Source organism: Aythya ferina (assembly GCF_964211825.1).
Source record: "Aythya ferina genome assembly, chromosome: 5".
Classification (NCBI taxonomy): Eukaryota; Metazoa; Chordata; class Aves; order Anseriformes; family Anatidae; genus Aythya; species Aythya ferina.
This window is the reverse complement of record NC_140301.1, coordinates 56,524,093-56,539,832: the sequence shown is the minus strand read 5'-3', so window position 1 is coordinate 56,539,832 and position 15,740 is coordinate 56,524,093. Positions and strand designations below refer to the sequence as shown.

The window sequence follows — 15,740 nt, the reverse complement described above, 5'->3', positions numbered from 1 at the left end:
AAAGGGAAAGTTAACACAGAAGCACTGCTGTTAACATTACCCTCGAATGGAAGCAGCATAAATACAAAATATTTGTTTCTCTGCTACTGTGCAACATCTGTTCTCAATAGCTCAGTCATTTTCCTCTCTCCCTCCCTCGGGGTTTCAAAGTACACAAGGAAGTGGGAGAGACTTGCAGGTAGCTGGTGCCGTTGTGCCCGCTTGAAAGTTGTGCAACACCGGAGCCTGTTCAGCAGCCTTTGCACCCGCAGAGCCTTCACTGCAGCACTGGAGTTTGCCCTGGCAACACCTGCCAGGGCAGAGCTTTGCAGGATACCACCAGCAAAATAGGCATGATGTATAACTGCATTTTCTGTGATTTGGTACCTCCACACATAGAAATCTAGGGAGGTGACAACCCTGAAGACTTTCACTTGCAAGGCTGCAAATTAAAAAATAACAAAACTAAAAACCCACTGAATCAGACAGCTTTGGCTTCAGTGCTGAAAGCCAGCGATGCAAGTAACAATGCTTGTTCTCTCCATCTATTTCTCTTCTGCACAAGCCTTGAACACATTGCAGTTGTAAAAGCAAAGGGAGCTCGTGCCAGGGCATGATGTGGAGATGGGCTCTCCAAGGGAAACTCCCGGCACTGACATTTGAGCAACAAGATTTTGGATATGTCAGCTTGAGATGAGAATTAAGAGATCCAGATATGATGGCTGTGCAGGAGATCGTCCTGAGGGAAAACTCAGGTTTGTAGTTACATTCCTGATAGCCCCTGTGCTCCATCAGCTACACGCAGCCAAACTGCACACCCAGAAGACCAGGTAAACAGATAAATACATGTTAAATGGCACACTTCAAAAAATAATTTTCCAAAATAAATCTCCTAGGTTTCCTTATTCTGAAAGCATTTGACATTTTTGTTGGGTTTTAAACAATTGAAGCAAAGAGCCAGAACTTTTTATTTGAAGGTGAATAATAAAGCATTGCTAAAGCTTTCTGGTATGCTACTGGAGGCACGGTGAAACACCGCAAGAAAGCCACTGTGCTCGCATTGTACTTCAGAGCAGCACTCAGTAAGTTTTGGCATCTTTTGATGTTTGCAAATACTGTAGAACAAAGTGCTGTCTGATCTCTTAAATTCTAGTTTTACTAGTAGTGAGGCTTAAACAAAAGCGAGCCCCTCTGCACACTCACAAAAATAAAAAACAGGTGGCTTTTGTTGATGAGCGTCTCGGGTGAGTTTTTAGCCTAATTTTAGAGGTAAGAAGAGTTTCTGATTCTGCTGACTGTGAGAAGTATTGCATCGTCTCTGCCCTGCTGGAGCTCAGTGCTATGGGAACAATATAACCATCTCTATCACCATCGGGAGCGATAGGAAGCAGCGCTATTACCTTCATTTTAGGATGAGACCATGCCCAAAACCTTGTGCATTGCTCTAAAAAAAAAAAAAAAAAAAGAATTGCCCCATTTGTGTTCAAGTCTGCAATCCCTGATTGCTTCCTCCCCAAAACTGCCCTCACCCACTGGGTGGAGAGCCTGGCTCCCTGGCATTTGCTGTCTCTTTGGATGAAACTCGCCTTTGCAGGAGGAGATGGAGAACAGCAAGCCCTGCCAGGACTGGGTGGCAGCTGCGCAAGCAGCAGTGCTCCCTCCAACCTGCCTGCCAGGCAGAGTGAAACTCACCCCCCTGGGTAAACGTGAGCTTAAGTAAACTTTCCACGCTCCCTCAGAGCCACGGAGCTGAAAGTTTGTTTCCTAGGTGTAGGGGACGCACCAGGAAACAAAACTCTGCCCAGGCCAGGACCAGCGGTGGTGGCAACGCTGCTGCCTCACCTCCCCTCAGCCTGATGTGGGTACCTGCAACGCCTGGTGTCTCCTGAAAGTCCCCAGCCCTACTGAACCCATTTCTCTTCAGCAGTGAGCTTTTCCACCATATTTTCAATGTATATCAGCTGAAGGCCTCAAACCCTAGAAACCCTCCCACCCTAGCAGGTGCTGCTGGTGTCCTGCCTTGGCACAGCTACAGCCCAGGGGGTCTTACAGGGTTGGTGACCCCTGGTGGAGCCTGGCCTCTGCTCCCCTTCTGGCTGCGAGGTGTCTCAGGACACCTTCCTTTCAATTCAGTGCAAGGAAAATGAGTTTCCAGTGCAAGGAAAGAGTAGGAGGCTAATTGGGTCATTTCTGAAGTTAGAATTGGAGGTTCGGTTTGAAGGTTATAAGAGAGGGAAGGCAATGATGTTTGGTTTTTCCCCCTAAAAAATTCAAGGGTGTTCATTAAAAAGTGATCAAAATCCTACTGAAGGCAAAAGCCTAAGACAAGCCACAGGAGAACACAGCCTGCTCTTGATCAAGCAGACACATAGACGCATGTTCTTCAGGTTTGCTGAAGAACAGACATAACCCTATGGCCTTCACCTTGTACATTTTAGAAGCCACTTTTTTTTTTTTTTTTTTTTTCTTAAACAAGGCAAGTCACTTCTGCAGGCACAGTCTCCATAGCCTATTTCCCACATCATCCACTTCCAGACAGCAGCTCATGGCCTGGGGCCACCTGTCTTTCACTTGCCATAAACCAAGACTCTCAGGTGGCTCTAGGATAAGGTTGTTCTGTAGTTCGGCAGCTTTGCCCAAGACTCTGCATCTAGGTCCATTTACAAGTTGGTCAGCTCACCGCATAAACCATTCTCATAGCTCCGTCGTCATGCTGCCAGTAGACCCTCCCTCCTCATGGAAAGACAAAAGCATCACAGCATTCAATGTGGGTTAGATATTAAGGGGAGAAACACGTCTTTCGGGCTAAGAAACAGGTGGACACCATGGCAAATAGCTTGAGGAGGACCCCACAAGCAGGTTAGGCACAAATTTATTGGGAAAAACTAACACTGAGCTGACCCTGCCCAGAGTGGGAAGACTGAGCACATGCCCAGGGAAGGGCTCTTCCAGTTCCCCTCCATGGCCTTGCGTGTGCTCGTTGAAAACAGCAGCGTGAAAGGGTTTGCTTACAAAACATTTTTAGAAACCAAACTGTTTGACATGCAAGAGCATCGCTAAAGAAATGATTGAAAGGAAACCAGCTTCTTCTGACAGCTGATTAGGCATCAGAAGGGTTGAAATCCCAATCGTTGCAACTTCTCCCGCTCTACCAAAAGTAATATGTTTTTATCTGATTTACAAATTAAGGGGGAGAGAAGCTTCTGCTCCTCCAAATGTCACCGGGCGGCTGTGAAATAAAGACAGCTTCTGGCACATGAAAAATGTAGATACCCCTCCCCGTGCCTCGCTTAGTGTTTGTTGCCATAACCTATTGCACAGATGTGATGGGTTTTTGAACACAAGATCTATTATGTTTCCTGCCAGAGGCTCAGACCTGTACAGGCTTTCAAAACACCTTGCCAGGTAGTTACTTTTTATACTGACTCAGTATTTGCCGGCAGCCACTGCCAAGCGCTAGCTTGGGACTCACCAACAGGCTGGGAAGCCAGCACCGCTAACGAAATTCATTACATTATCTGTACGATCATCCTCTCCCCATCCTGGAGCAGAAGTCAAGCTATTCTCACACTCCTGTACCTAACCTAGCAGGCTGCGTGGATCTGTGATATCCAACAGGGAATCTGGATTGCTCTTTCTCCCTCCTGCAAGTGTGCTCTTATGCAGAGTCCGACCCCGTGGTGGATTCACCCTGCAAAATCCTGCTGGACTGGAGCCACCTCGCTGCCCCACAGGGGAACCCAGCACCTGATTTCCTGCACCTTGGAGACCGCCTACTTACATGCTTGTGTTTTCCCGTCCAAGCTCCCTCCGTGTGACCTTGGGGAGGGAGGATGGCACTGTCTGGCTCGCCCTGTGCCAGCCAGGAAGCCTGCCAAGCGCCGGACAGACACCGCAGCACATCACAAAGTGCAGCGGAGCTTCTTGCCGTGCGCGGCCCCAGCCAAAACAGCCATTTGATAATTAACCGCTCGGCCCGAGCCAGGCAAGTCGTGGCGACGGGACGCAGCACGCTCCTCGTTGCGCTCCGAGGGGAGGTTGCAACCCGTGCAGCGCGGGGCAGAGGTTGGGGGCTGACCCCAGCCCTCGCCTGCAGACACGGCGGCAGATGCGCCGGGCTTCCCCACGGCCTCCCCCTTGCCTGGCAGATGCTGGCCTCGCTGGGAAAGCGCTAAATGGATTCTGCTGAATCACTGCAGCAGATGGCTCCTAACACCACCTGGATAGCTCAGAAAGAAAAAGAAAAAAAAAAAAAAAAAAAGAGAGATAAGGAAGGTTGGGGAACAGAAAGTACCTAGTGTGTGGGCTGAGCTATCCCGAGGGAGAAGTAACCTGTGGGTAAGGTCATCATTTGAACTGCTGTTTTCCCCCAGATTCCTGTGTTATGAAGTCTGATATCATCCCTTTCCTGGCAATGTTGTCCCAAGGTCTACAAAGCACCTTGCTTCAAAACTGCTTGGGAAAAGCCTCTGCCCCCAGAGGCTGTGGAGAAGGACTGGGGGAGCCAGGAGGGGAGGGCTGGGGACCAACGCTCCTCACAGTGAGCTGTGGGACTGAATGGGGCCACAGCACCAAGTCAGATGTTTGTACAGACACCAAGACCGACTCACCACCAGTTAGCTCTTAGTGATGGAGCTGAAATGGTAACTTCTCTCTGCTGGCTCAGCCCAGCAGCCCACGTACAGCCATCAGCTGGAGCCGTCCCTATTTCCAGGCACAGCATGGGACACCAGGGGCTTGGGCTGGCAGCAGCTCCAGCCTTCATCTCCTCACCAACCTCCTCTTACCGGGTCAGGCAGCACCATTGCTTTGATGCACGTACAAGGCCCTGCATTCATCTGTATTAGCAGATTTCCTTATTTTTATTTTATTTTTAAAGCCAGGCTGGCAAGTACTTTTATTCTCTGCCACAGATCATGTTGAAAGGGCACAGGAGCCAGCTGTGTACAGCAGCGTGCAGCTGTATGAGAGAGAATAACAAACAGGAAACAGGTAACAATAACCAAATTGTTTGCTCTCCCCTCCCATTAAACAGGGCTGGCGATTTTTGTTTTTTTTTTAATTGGGATGAAAAGAGCTAGTCAGAAAGAGGGCAGCTCACACTGTGCATACACATAGGATGCGAGCTTGGAAAGCGCTCTGCATTCTTCTGCAGCCGCTCGTCCCCACCTCGGCCACACGTACAAGAAGCGAAGAGACAGGATCCCTCCGTCGTGTTGTGATGAAAGACACCTCTCTGTGCAAAGTTGCTCAATCTGTAACACTTCCAGCCAGGTCCTTCCCGGCACAAAACACCGAGCGGTTTGAGACAAAATATTCCCTGAGCAGGTCGCTCGCAGCCCTGCGCACAATTCGTCCTCCTTCTCCTCCCAGGACGAGGCGTTTTCACACACCAACTGCACCGTGCGCTCAGCCCCATTTTGCTTGAGCCCAGCTTTGTCCTACATAGGCTGTTCTCGCTGGGTCACACCTGCCATTGATTTCCTCAGATAACAGCTGCTGTTTCATGTTCTGCTGCCTGCGTTCCTCAGCAAAAAGGCACAGAAAAATACTCACCAGCAAGCAAAGCTCAGGGCGGCACGACGTAAAGCTGGCAGCCGTAGGAGCCAGGTGGTAACGGTGCCACCACCGAGATGGGCTATGGGGAGACTCTCGGTCCCAGCACAAGCCTGACCATCCAAGCTAGCAAAAAGCCCTTCCTCCAAGGCATCCAGACCCACAGTGGCATTTGGTGAGGTGTGGCCAGATGTCCCTGGGCATCCACAGCCACCCCTATGCATACCAAGGCCAAACCACCCTCAGAAGATGCTACAAAACAGAAACTAAAAAACAACAACAACAAAAAAAGAGGGCATTTCACAACACACCCCAACAAGAGCTGGGCTTTTGGGTTTTGCAAGAGTGGCAGGGACCCATGCTGCTGGCATCTGTAGGACTGACCCTTTCCAGCCTCCGGAGCCTGTTGCACATTTTATTCCTGGAGGACACCAGCCCTCGCAGACCACGGTTAGGAGGGTGGATGACCCTGGCATCACCCCCTTTCCCACAGGGGATCAGCATCCCCAATGCACCTGAGAGCCAGCAACCTCTGCCTGGAGGCATCCAGCCACTCGCATAGTACCCCCACGTGCATGCACAGCCCCCTCCAGCACCCACTCTGCAGCTCGGTTTCTTCTCAAAGCGTTTTACGTTTCACATTCCAAAGATTTAATTACGTTATCAGAACAACAGGCATCGGGATCTGGAGTGCCAGAATTCACATTAGCAATTGCTATCAACAAAGAAAATGGGCACAGCATGCTCGTGCCAGCGTAGACATGGGCTGCTCTCCTCAATCTACGCATGGTTATTTATAGCCTAGTCGCAAGCCATCCACTTCGCAGGTTTAGCTTTGAGCTCGCCTCTTTCTCCCTCCAAGAACAGCCTGCTGCCTCCCCTGGCACAGCGGGTTCAATCTTCTTCCATCCACCTCCAGCAGCAAAGAATGAAAAAAAAAAAAAAAAGCGTGCCATGAACGCACAGCTGCAGGGAAATCCCCCCACCACCAGCAGAAATACTTTAAAAAAAAAAAAAAAAAAAAAAAAAGTATTGTTTTTAGGATAAGGCATGGGAGCCAGACCTTGCAGGAATGACACACGTCTCCAGCAGCCTTCTGTCCTCCCTCTGGATGGGGACAGAGGCACAAGCTGCATGAGGCAGGAAGCATGACTGAGTGCAAGGAAAACACTCATATTTTGTTACGATTGCGAGGAGGTGACTACGTGACAGCAGAGGGGCAGATGGACAGCTGCCCCTCCACACCAGCATCACCTATAATTTGTCCTTCCCCAAAGCAGCACCATCTCGAGGCAGCCCGATGTCACCCACCAGTGCCCTTTGCCTCACCAGAAGTGAGAAATCCCAGATGTGTAGTATGGGGGGGCAAAACCATCCTTATTTCCCCCCCCCGAGCAGCAGCTGGTGCATGCAGCTCATGTTTTCTTCCTCAGCCCCCAGCTCCTGCTGAAGTCAGTTAAGTTTTAAGACAGAAGCCAAGCAGCAGGAGCTGGGGGCTGAACCCAGCTCACCCTGGGGCCACAGAGGTTTTGGGGCTGAAGGAGTCCCCTCCATCCACCCTGCTGGCCGAGCTAAGTGCACGCAGGCTGCTCGCCTCTAGGTCCAGCTGGGCACCAGCACCTCAGATGTCTACCACTGGCCCTGAAAAAAAATATAAATAAAAATTAGAGTATCTGCTTAAAAAAAATAAATACAAATAGCGCACCCACCTGTAATCAATAATGACAAACCCAACACCTCCCCAATCCCTTCTGCTAAAGTGGGGAGGAGGAGGCTGAAGTTTACAACTCTAGCACATTTTATTTCGTGTAAATTTATAAAGACAACAATCCTGGTCACGATTGTCACATTTTACAGCACATACCAATACAGTTGCAAACAGAACTCCACGCAAAACTAAGCACTAACAGTAGCTTAAATCACTCCTTCTGCGATTGTCGTATCTAGACTAACAGCATTACGCTAACACTGAAGGAAAAATAGTTCACTATAAAACAGTGATAGAAGGTTTTTATAAAATATATTCCATTCCAATAGCTTCTCTACATACTGTATACTATAAAACTCTCCCACAAAAATTAGTGTCTTTAAATATACATATTTAATCTGAACTGCACCAAGATTAAAAACAATTAAAAATATCAATGATTTTTTTTATTTTATTATTTTTTTTACATTAACTTCACAGTATTTGTTTGTAGTAGAAGACAAATCCAGTGTTTAAAATGCGGCGCAGGGACCATCCCCTACCGGGACGGCCACTGCCCCACAGTGAGACAGGTTGTGAAAAGACAAGCCGAAGTGTGCAATGTTTTTAGTACTTCTCTGTAGAGCCATGAACCACTTTGAAAACATGCTCAGAGCTATTGCAACTCGGAGACACAGAGAGAGAGAGCCAAAAAAAGTCACCTTAAGGACAAAAATAAGTGCAAACGTCTTTACTTTAGAAATTCAAGCTATGAGGAGTGGGAACACAAATACCAGACGATGCGAACAGTGTGTTTATGATATAGTAGTAAAGAATGAGAAAGTCTTTTTTTTTTTTTTAAACTTTCGCCCCATATTCACTGCAGTACAGAGCATGCTCATAGCATCAGTTTAATGAATTATTCCTATACTAGCATCAGACACAAACTTGTTTAAACTTTTCCCTGCTCCATACACTAGCGATGTCTTATGGCACATCCTATTTTATGATATTAAAAAAAAAAAATACAGAAACTGAAGACTGAAATGCAAAAAGTGTCACAAAAATGCAAAATTAAGAAATTACCAGCTTCAGTAATGCTGACTCTACATTAAACTGTTTACATGTCGTTCAACATGCAAAAACATTGTTATAAAATTTAAAGTGTAAATTAACTAGTTTTGAAATAGATTAACAGTAATAATTCCACTTCAAAAAAAAATCTAATAAATACTATATCAAGTATCTTCAGGAGAAAAAATAACTTAATTTTAGTAGAAAGAAAAATAACTTAATTTTAGTAGATTTTGTTCAGTGCTATTTCCAATCACAGCAAAAAGGAGAAAAAAAAGAGAAAAAGCTGATTAAGTAGAATAAGACCACAGTACCAAAGCCACTTATGTTCAAGATACAGTACTCTCCCACAACTTCCATATGTAACAGGTTCAGCAAAAATATTTTACAGTAGACAAATTAGACTGAAAACAAAACCCAAAACTATAAATAGAAGCAAAATTTCACATTACATGTACATTCATAGTTTAAGAGATGAATAAGAGGAGGCTGTAACAATCTTGCTATTTTTTCTTTTAAGAGGAAGTACTTACAAAATAAAATTAAAAAAAAATCCCATATTATTTGTGTAGGTAGTGCTCAGGTTTTGGACCAGAGGGGGAAGGCATTAGGCAATTCTTTATAAGATGAAATACAGTATTTTAAGCACAACTTTAAAAAACAAAAAACAAAAAAAATCAAACTCAGTGCTTCATGTTCATTTAAAAATAAACACTTGTTTCACAAAAAAAATAATCCAGGAGTGTCTGTTAAGACAGTGAAGCAACAGTAATGCAGCAGAAAAAAACTCGGATATTATTATTATATTTCAGTCCCACATACATGTACCCTGAATGGATAATTTGACTGGAAAGGAATAATCCGATATTTACTGACATGCACAGCCCAAAGGATGCTCTATTAGGCAAGTAATTGAGTTACTGTGTTTGGAGTAAAACTGGTTATGGTTACAGGCAGCCTCGGTTCACACACAAAAAAAAAATTAAAAAAAAAATAAAAACACAATGTGAACAATAATTAAAAAGTGAAAGATAAAACCACCCCAAGATCCAAAAACCTCCCTGGAGAAAGGTGGTGATTTGGCAGGGTGGGGGGAAAAGTTGGGCCACGCTTTCCCTCCAGCGCTTTCTCTTCCAACTGCCCCTTAGCAGCAGGGATTGCACGGACCTGGGCCCGGAGGGATTACCAGCTTCATTTAAAAAACAAGAAATAAAACCCTGAGCTGCCGACGGCAGCCTCCCACCAAACTTCTCAGAGGAAGCAGTGAGCAGGGCATCTCCTCGGATGCTCAGCACCGGGTGCCTGGAGCAGAGGGATCCCAGCAGCCAGACAAGGCAAGACCAGGGCTCTGGCCCCTTCCCATCACCGGGGCCACCCCAGCCCCCTGCTGCCACCTTCCTACCAGGAGTGGGGTCACCCCTGCACACCAACGTGGGATGCAAACGTTCACGGAGTGCAGGATTTCGGACCTGTGCTAGCGCACATCCCTCGGCAGCTGAGGAGAGACCCCACTGCAGACAGGCTCCTTCGAGCCACCAAGCAGCTCCGTGCCCTGCCGTGGGCGAGCGCATGGGTGGGAAGGGAAACTAAGGCAAGCCTCGAGGCAAAAACTTCTCGTTCAGATTACAGGACTGATTGCAGAAAGATTCCAACATAATAGAATTAAAAAAAAAAAAAAAAAAAGCCAACAACAACAACAGAAAGTGACTAGTACCAAAGGTGTATCCAGAAATTCTCGCCGCTTCCCCTTTATCTTTTGGGCCAATTTGAGGTCTCTTCCAGCTCTATGAAATAAGACTACAGCCTGCTGGAGATACACGCAGAGAAATTTCCCTGCACTGAAATGTATTTAAGCCATCGGTCGTCTCTTCGGATGTTTCTACGCGCTACGCAGACGGCATCAGGGGAGCTTAATGGGATCCAAGTATTTCTCCGGAATTTACTTATAAGCAATCTTTCTTCAAACTAAAAATAAAAAGAAAACAAAAAAACACAAAACACACCCTGACCACGAAGCAAGTACTTCCAGCATGAAAACAGATGCTAAATCATTGCAGAATTACTTAGATCATTTCACATTAATAATGTAGCATGGGTGCGCAAGAAAAGACCTGAAGGGAAGGAGGCAGGGGACGGGGGAGATGGAGAGGTGGAAGGATTGCATTAAAAGGCCTCTGGAGTGTATACCTCTGCATCTTTTAAAGATCATATACCTGAAGTGAATATCACCAAAATAAAAGAAAAAGGAAAAAAAAAAAAAAAAAAATTTAGATGCTGCCTTTTTTTCCTGTTTTAAAAGGGCCGGGGGGTGCGGGGGAAAGGAAAGAAACGACGTGTCTCAAACCACCAAGGACTTTACAAGGCCACAATGAAATTTGCGGATGTGTCTGTATAAATCCCCCGACTGCGTGAACCGTCTCTCGCACCACTTGCACCCGTGGGGCTTCTCCCTGGTGTGCACGACCGCGTGGCGGCTGAGGTTGTGGGAATACTGGAAGCTCTTTCCGCACTGGCCGCAGGTATAGGGCTTCTCGCCCGAGTGAGTCCTCTCGTGTCTCTTGAGGGTGTACATGCAGGAGAAAGTCTTTCCGCAGAGGGTGCAGGTGGGCACCGAGCCGTCGGGGGACAGCCGGGTCCGCGAGCCGTCCTTGTCGCGGAAGTGGGAGCTGAGGTGCAGCTGAAGGATGTGCGGGCTCGGGAACACCTTGCTGCACAGGGGGCAAATGCAGATATGCCCGGGAGGCACGAGCACGCCCGAGGAGATGTCCGACGAATCCATGTCATCCTCGCTCTCGTCTCGGTCTTGATCTATATCCTCCTCTCGGGCATGAGAGCTGCCATTCCCCGCGAACATGTGTCCTAACCCTGTCACTAGGCTTTTGGCTGAATTCCCAAAATGCTGACTCTCCGGACTCCTGGCTTCGCTGTCCTCCTGATCTGACAGCAAGTCTTGTTCATCTTTAACAAGTGGCTCGGTACCCTGCTGCTGGCTGTCGGAAGCCAGCTGTCCAAAGACATAGGAGGGGTGTAAGGAATCTCTCCCCGGCACGGGCTTGAAAGACAAATCCAGCGCGCAGTCCACATCACCCGAAGCCAGGGTATGGTTAACAGACCTTTGGGACAAAGGTCCTGTGGAACTATTGACATTAGCCTTTGTTTTTCCAGCTGCTGCGGCGCACGATTCTGCCTCTGTCGGCGCAGAGCTGACACTTATATGATCAGAGGACCAGGCGGGGTGACTGCTGACCTTTTCTTTGCCTGCCGCTCTGTCGTATTCTGCAACGCTGAATTTTTGTTTGTTTCCTGGGTCAAACTCGTGGACCAGGGGTGCTCCGGCGTCTAGAAAATGCTCCGCTTTCTCCAACCCGGCCACCTCATCATTAATCTTCTCCTCCGGACATAATTCTTTATCTTTCAACTTGCCCTTGCAGACTTTCACAATGTCATACATGTGGAGGTAGCTAGCCGCAGCCAGCACATCTTCCACCGGGAGACTGTTGAATTCCAGCTTTCCCTCGTACATGAATTCGAGCAGCAGGCTGAAGGCAGGGGCTGTGACAATGTCACTGTTCAGATGCACAATATCCCTTTTGTCTAACTGGTCCCTGTAGAAAAGATGGAAGTACATACTGCAAGAGGCAAGAACGGCTCTGTGAGCTCTGAATTGAGCTTCTCCAACTAAAACAGTACAGTCACACAGGAAGCCCTGGTGACGCTGCTGACTCAGACACTGCAGCAACTGGCGGCTATGGTCTGGAAACTCCATTCTTCCTTCATAACCTGTTCAAAACAGGAAAAACTTGAATGCTACTGTAAACTAAAGCCTCCTAGCAGCTGTAACAAACAGATCGGCTTTTTGGTAACACAAGCCAAAGAAACAGCCTTGGAGATAACGTTTAGTGTTAATTGTCTGTAATAGTTTTATTAAAGGGGGGGAGAAGAAAAAAAAAAAAAAGAAGAAAACAACACAACATGCTTCTCATCCTTTCGCACCTGCTCCGAACAGGAAAAACTTGATTGTAAGTAAACAAAAGCTAGTAAAGCAGCAGCCCCTCCAACCTTTGTTTCTCCCACTAAGCACTTTAATAAAATTAAGAAGAGGCAAGAAAAATAAATAAATAAAAAGCACGAACTCTCAGGCTCTTCCCAGCGACGCTAACTCAGGGCATCTTTTAATAAAGCGCATTACCCCCGTCACGCACACACACACGCACAATTTAAACTTTATCCCCGCTCCTCATGCACAGAATCACAACAAAACAGCCGCGGCTCGCTCCGGGGAAGCGGCGTTTTCCCAGGCATGGAGGAGGAGGAGGACGGGGATGGAGGCAGAGCAGCAGCAGCAGCACCCCGCATGCAAAACGAAGGGGAAAAAAACTAAATTAAAAAAAAAAAAAAAGCGGAAAAAAAAAAAAAAAAGAAAAAAAAGTTTCCGTTGAAGTTATTAAAGGGCAAGGAGGAAAATAAGAGGCGGGAGGGCTGGGGCTGCCCGCCGGGCGCTTACCTTCCCGCGGGGCCGGGGCGCGGAGCCGGGCAGGGGGAGCGCGGAGCGGCCACGGGTGCGTGCGCGAGTGCGAGCGAGGCGCGGAGGGAGGGAGGGAGGCTGGAGGGAGGGAGGCTGGGAGGGAAGGAGGAGTGCTCGGTTTGCTAATTACACCGCAAGCTGGAGAGTCAGCTGCTCTGACTTCACTGCGATGGAAATGCTACCTCCAGCTGTGCGCCTTTTAATGCCATATGTTACTCCAAATCTCGCTACCAGCCAACCACAGCTTGCTGCCTTTTAAAGTTCCAGCAGCCCCATTTATAGCCCGCGATTAAATCCCACAAACTTGCCCCGAGCCCGCCCCCCCCTTCCCAGCGGTGCCCCCCCCCCCCGCACCTCCCTCCCCAAAGTTGCTCCCCGCAGCACCGCCGTGACCTTCGCCTGCGCCCGGCTCCGCGCACCAAATGGAGAGGGGGGGACCCCGCGCAACCCCTCCGGGGCGCCCCCCTACCCCTCGAGCACCCCCAAAAAGCCTCTGGGAGCACTCCCCAACTTTGCAGGGAGCGTTTTTCCCCCTCGTCCTCCCAGGGGAAGGGGAGGCGGGGGCAGTTTGGGGGGGTCCCGCTACTCACCGAGGCGCGGCGGGGCTGCGCGGCTGCATGCGGGCGCTGCGCGGGGGCTCCGCGGGCGCGGCGGCGCGGCGGGGCTGCGGAGCAGGTTGGTCGCCGGCCGCTCTCGCGATATTTGTCCTCCCGAGCCGCGGGGGGGTGCTGGTGGTGAGTGTGCAAACGAGTGTGCAAACGGGGGGGGGAACGCGTGTGCAAGCGTGCGTCCCCGCCCGGCGCACACAATAGCCCCCCGGCGCCCCGGCCAGCCCCGGCGGCCGGTGCGCGGTGCCGGCTGCGCCCTCCCCTCCTCCTCCTCCTCCTTCTCCTCCTCCTCCTCCTCCTCCTCCCCGCTGCCCTCCTCTTCCTCCTCCTCCTCCTCTCCCCTCCCTTCCTCCCCTCCCCGCCCGGCCGCTGTATTGGCCCCGGCGCCGTCCCGCTCCCAACTCGGCCGCGGAGCGGGGCGCGCACCCCCGGGGGCAGGCGCGGAGAGGGGACGGGGACCGGGACCGAGGAGCCCTGGCAAGGCGCTCCCCCTCTTTTTACCTTTAGTTTTGCAACCAGATGCCTGCGGATTTATTTTTATTTATTTTTATTATTTTTTTTTGAGATGACCTTTTCGATAGTTGATTTGAATTTTAAATTTTAATTAGCCGTAATCCCATCAAAAGTGAGAGCTTTTAGAGTGATAATAAATAAATAAATAAATAAATAAATAAATAAATAAATAAAGTGGCGGATCTCCCGCCCCAGCAAACGGGGAGAAGTCGGGCACGGCTCCCGCTGCCCGCACCGCAGCCTGGAGCTGCTCCCTGGCGCTGCTGGGCATCGGGATCAGGACCGGGATCGCGATAGGGATCGGGACTGGGAACGGGGGGCTTTCCCCCCCTCTCCAACCCCCGCCGGGAGCCTCCCGGAGCCCCCCGGCTGCAGCCGGACCCGCCTCTGGGTCCCCCGGCAGGTGGAGGTGGCCTCGGACCTGAAGCGCTGGAGCGGGGCTCCAGGTCCAGGCTGACTTTATCACGTGTATATTTCTTTTTGTGTAAGGTTTTAGCCATGCTTAAACAGAAAAGGGTGAGTTTTGCAACGCTGTTGGGTTCGGGTGAGCAGAGAGAGGATCGGAGCCCTGCTGCAAGCACCCTGCATGGCTCTGGTCAGAAGTATCTTGCTTCCAACAAGTAATGCAGAGAAACTCCTTTCTTTTCCTTCCTCTAGGTTGCCTGTCTAGATTTTAATATCTAGGAGAGCACCTTTTTTTCTTAATATATGTCTCTTTTTTTTCTTTCCCCCAATGTCCAGTAGTGGCATTAGCACCTAAAAACATCACTTTTTTCGGTTGGTATATTTGTTAGTAATTTGGTCTAATTCTTTGATATTTAATCCTCAGGCTCTCTGTCACAGAATTCAGTGTCTATTTTGTCAACAGCCACTTCCCTCTCACAGACCTTGATGGTTTAATTCAATTGGCAGTGAATGCCAGGATATTTGGGTGGGTTTTGAGTGTCAGCGACTGCGCTGTCACAAAGCCCTGCTGTAATATCGTTATCGGTGTTGTTCAAATTGGGAAACTCCAGCCCAGATGCAGAGGTGCCCAGCTCCGCTGAGAGTTAAAGGTGCTGGGGTTAAATCCATCACTGTTTGGTAAAACTGAGACCTTCAGCTGTTTGTTCAGATCACAGACACCATCCTGGGATGGGAACTCTGTCCTTCCGAAGACAGTGCTGAAGACAACACAGGCTCCACTGTAAGTGAAGCGGTTTCTTCTCCAACAAGCAAGTGCAGCTTCCATGAAGCCCTCTGTGTGGATGTGACGACTTGTAGAGTTTCTCTTTGTACACTAGAAATATTGGGCAGTCTCTTGTATTTGTACAAATTATGCTGCTTGGCATAAATCCCTTATTTTGTGTAATACATTGTTCACTTTTCCTTCTCTCCTTTAATAATAAGGGGAGGAAAAATAGAATAATAATAGAAAAAAGAACTAAGGATTCAATTCCTGTTTGGGTTCTGTAAGCTAGGAATAATTGTCTACAATCTAACCATATTTTATTTTTAGTAAACCAGTTACAATTTCACAATGAATCTGTGGTCATTGTCGAGTTTGAAATGTCAAGAAACACGGCAGCATTCTCGTTTTCTCCCTTTATCCATTTGGCTCATTGTTGGCTTGCTTTTCAAGGCCTCAGAAATAGTAGGCTTGCCTTCGCACCAAGGTAGCGATAGACACAATACAGGTGTTGTGCTGATTTCAGTGCAGTTGTATAAAATACTGGTAGTACAACTCTCTAGTGTAAACAAGCCCTGAGTGATTACTCGAGGCAAGGCAACAGGAAGAACTGCCCCAGAAACTTTATTC

At 48.6% G+C, this 15,740-nt stretch overlaps 1 protein-coding gene across 3 annotated transcripts; it reads right to left on the bottom strand.

Moving 5' to 3' along the window:
* Positions 1-6,162: 6,162 nt before the first annotated feature.
* On the bottom strand, positions 6,163-13,952 carry ZBTB42 (zinc finger and BTB domain containing 42). Of its 3 annotated transcripts, none has more exons than XR_014693944.1 (3): positions 13,412-13,518; positions 7,047-7,176; positions 6,163-6,448 (listed from the first exon to the last, which is right to left on the bottom strand). XR_014693944.1 is itself a non-coding variant. In XM_084522277.1 (3 exons), exon 3 carries the CDS (start codon positions 12,060-12,062, stop codon positions 10,635-10,637), a length of 1,428 nt encoding a protein of 475 aa, XP_084378403.1. In that variant the 5' UTR covers positions 12,063-12,076; positions 12,801-12,914; positions 13,004-13,045; the 3' UTR covers positions 7,316-10,634. The 3 variants fall into 3 exon arrangements, 2 of the variants coding, with proteins under 2 accessions (XP_084378403.1, XP_084378402.1); XM_084522277.1 differs by lacking the exons at positions 6,163-6,448; positions 7,047-7,176; positions 13,412-13,518 and adding exons at positions 7,316-12,076; positions 12,801-12,914; positions 13,004-13,045; XM_084522276.1 differs by lacking the exons at positions 6,163-6,448; positions 7,047-7,176 and adding an exon at positions 7,316-12,076 and having other exon boundaries at positions 13,412-13,952.
* Positions 13,953-15,740: the final 1,788 nt, after the last annotated feature.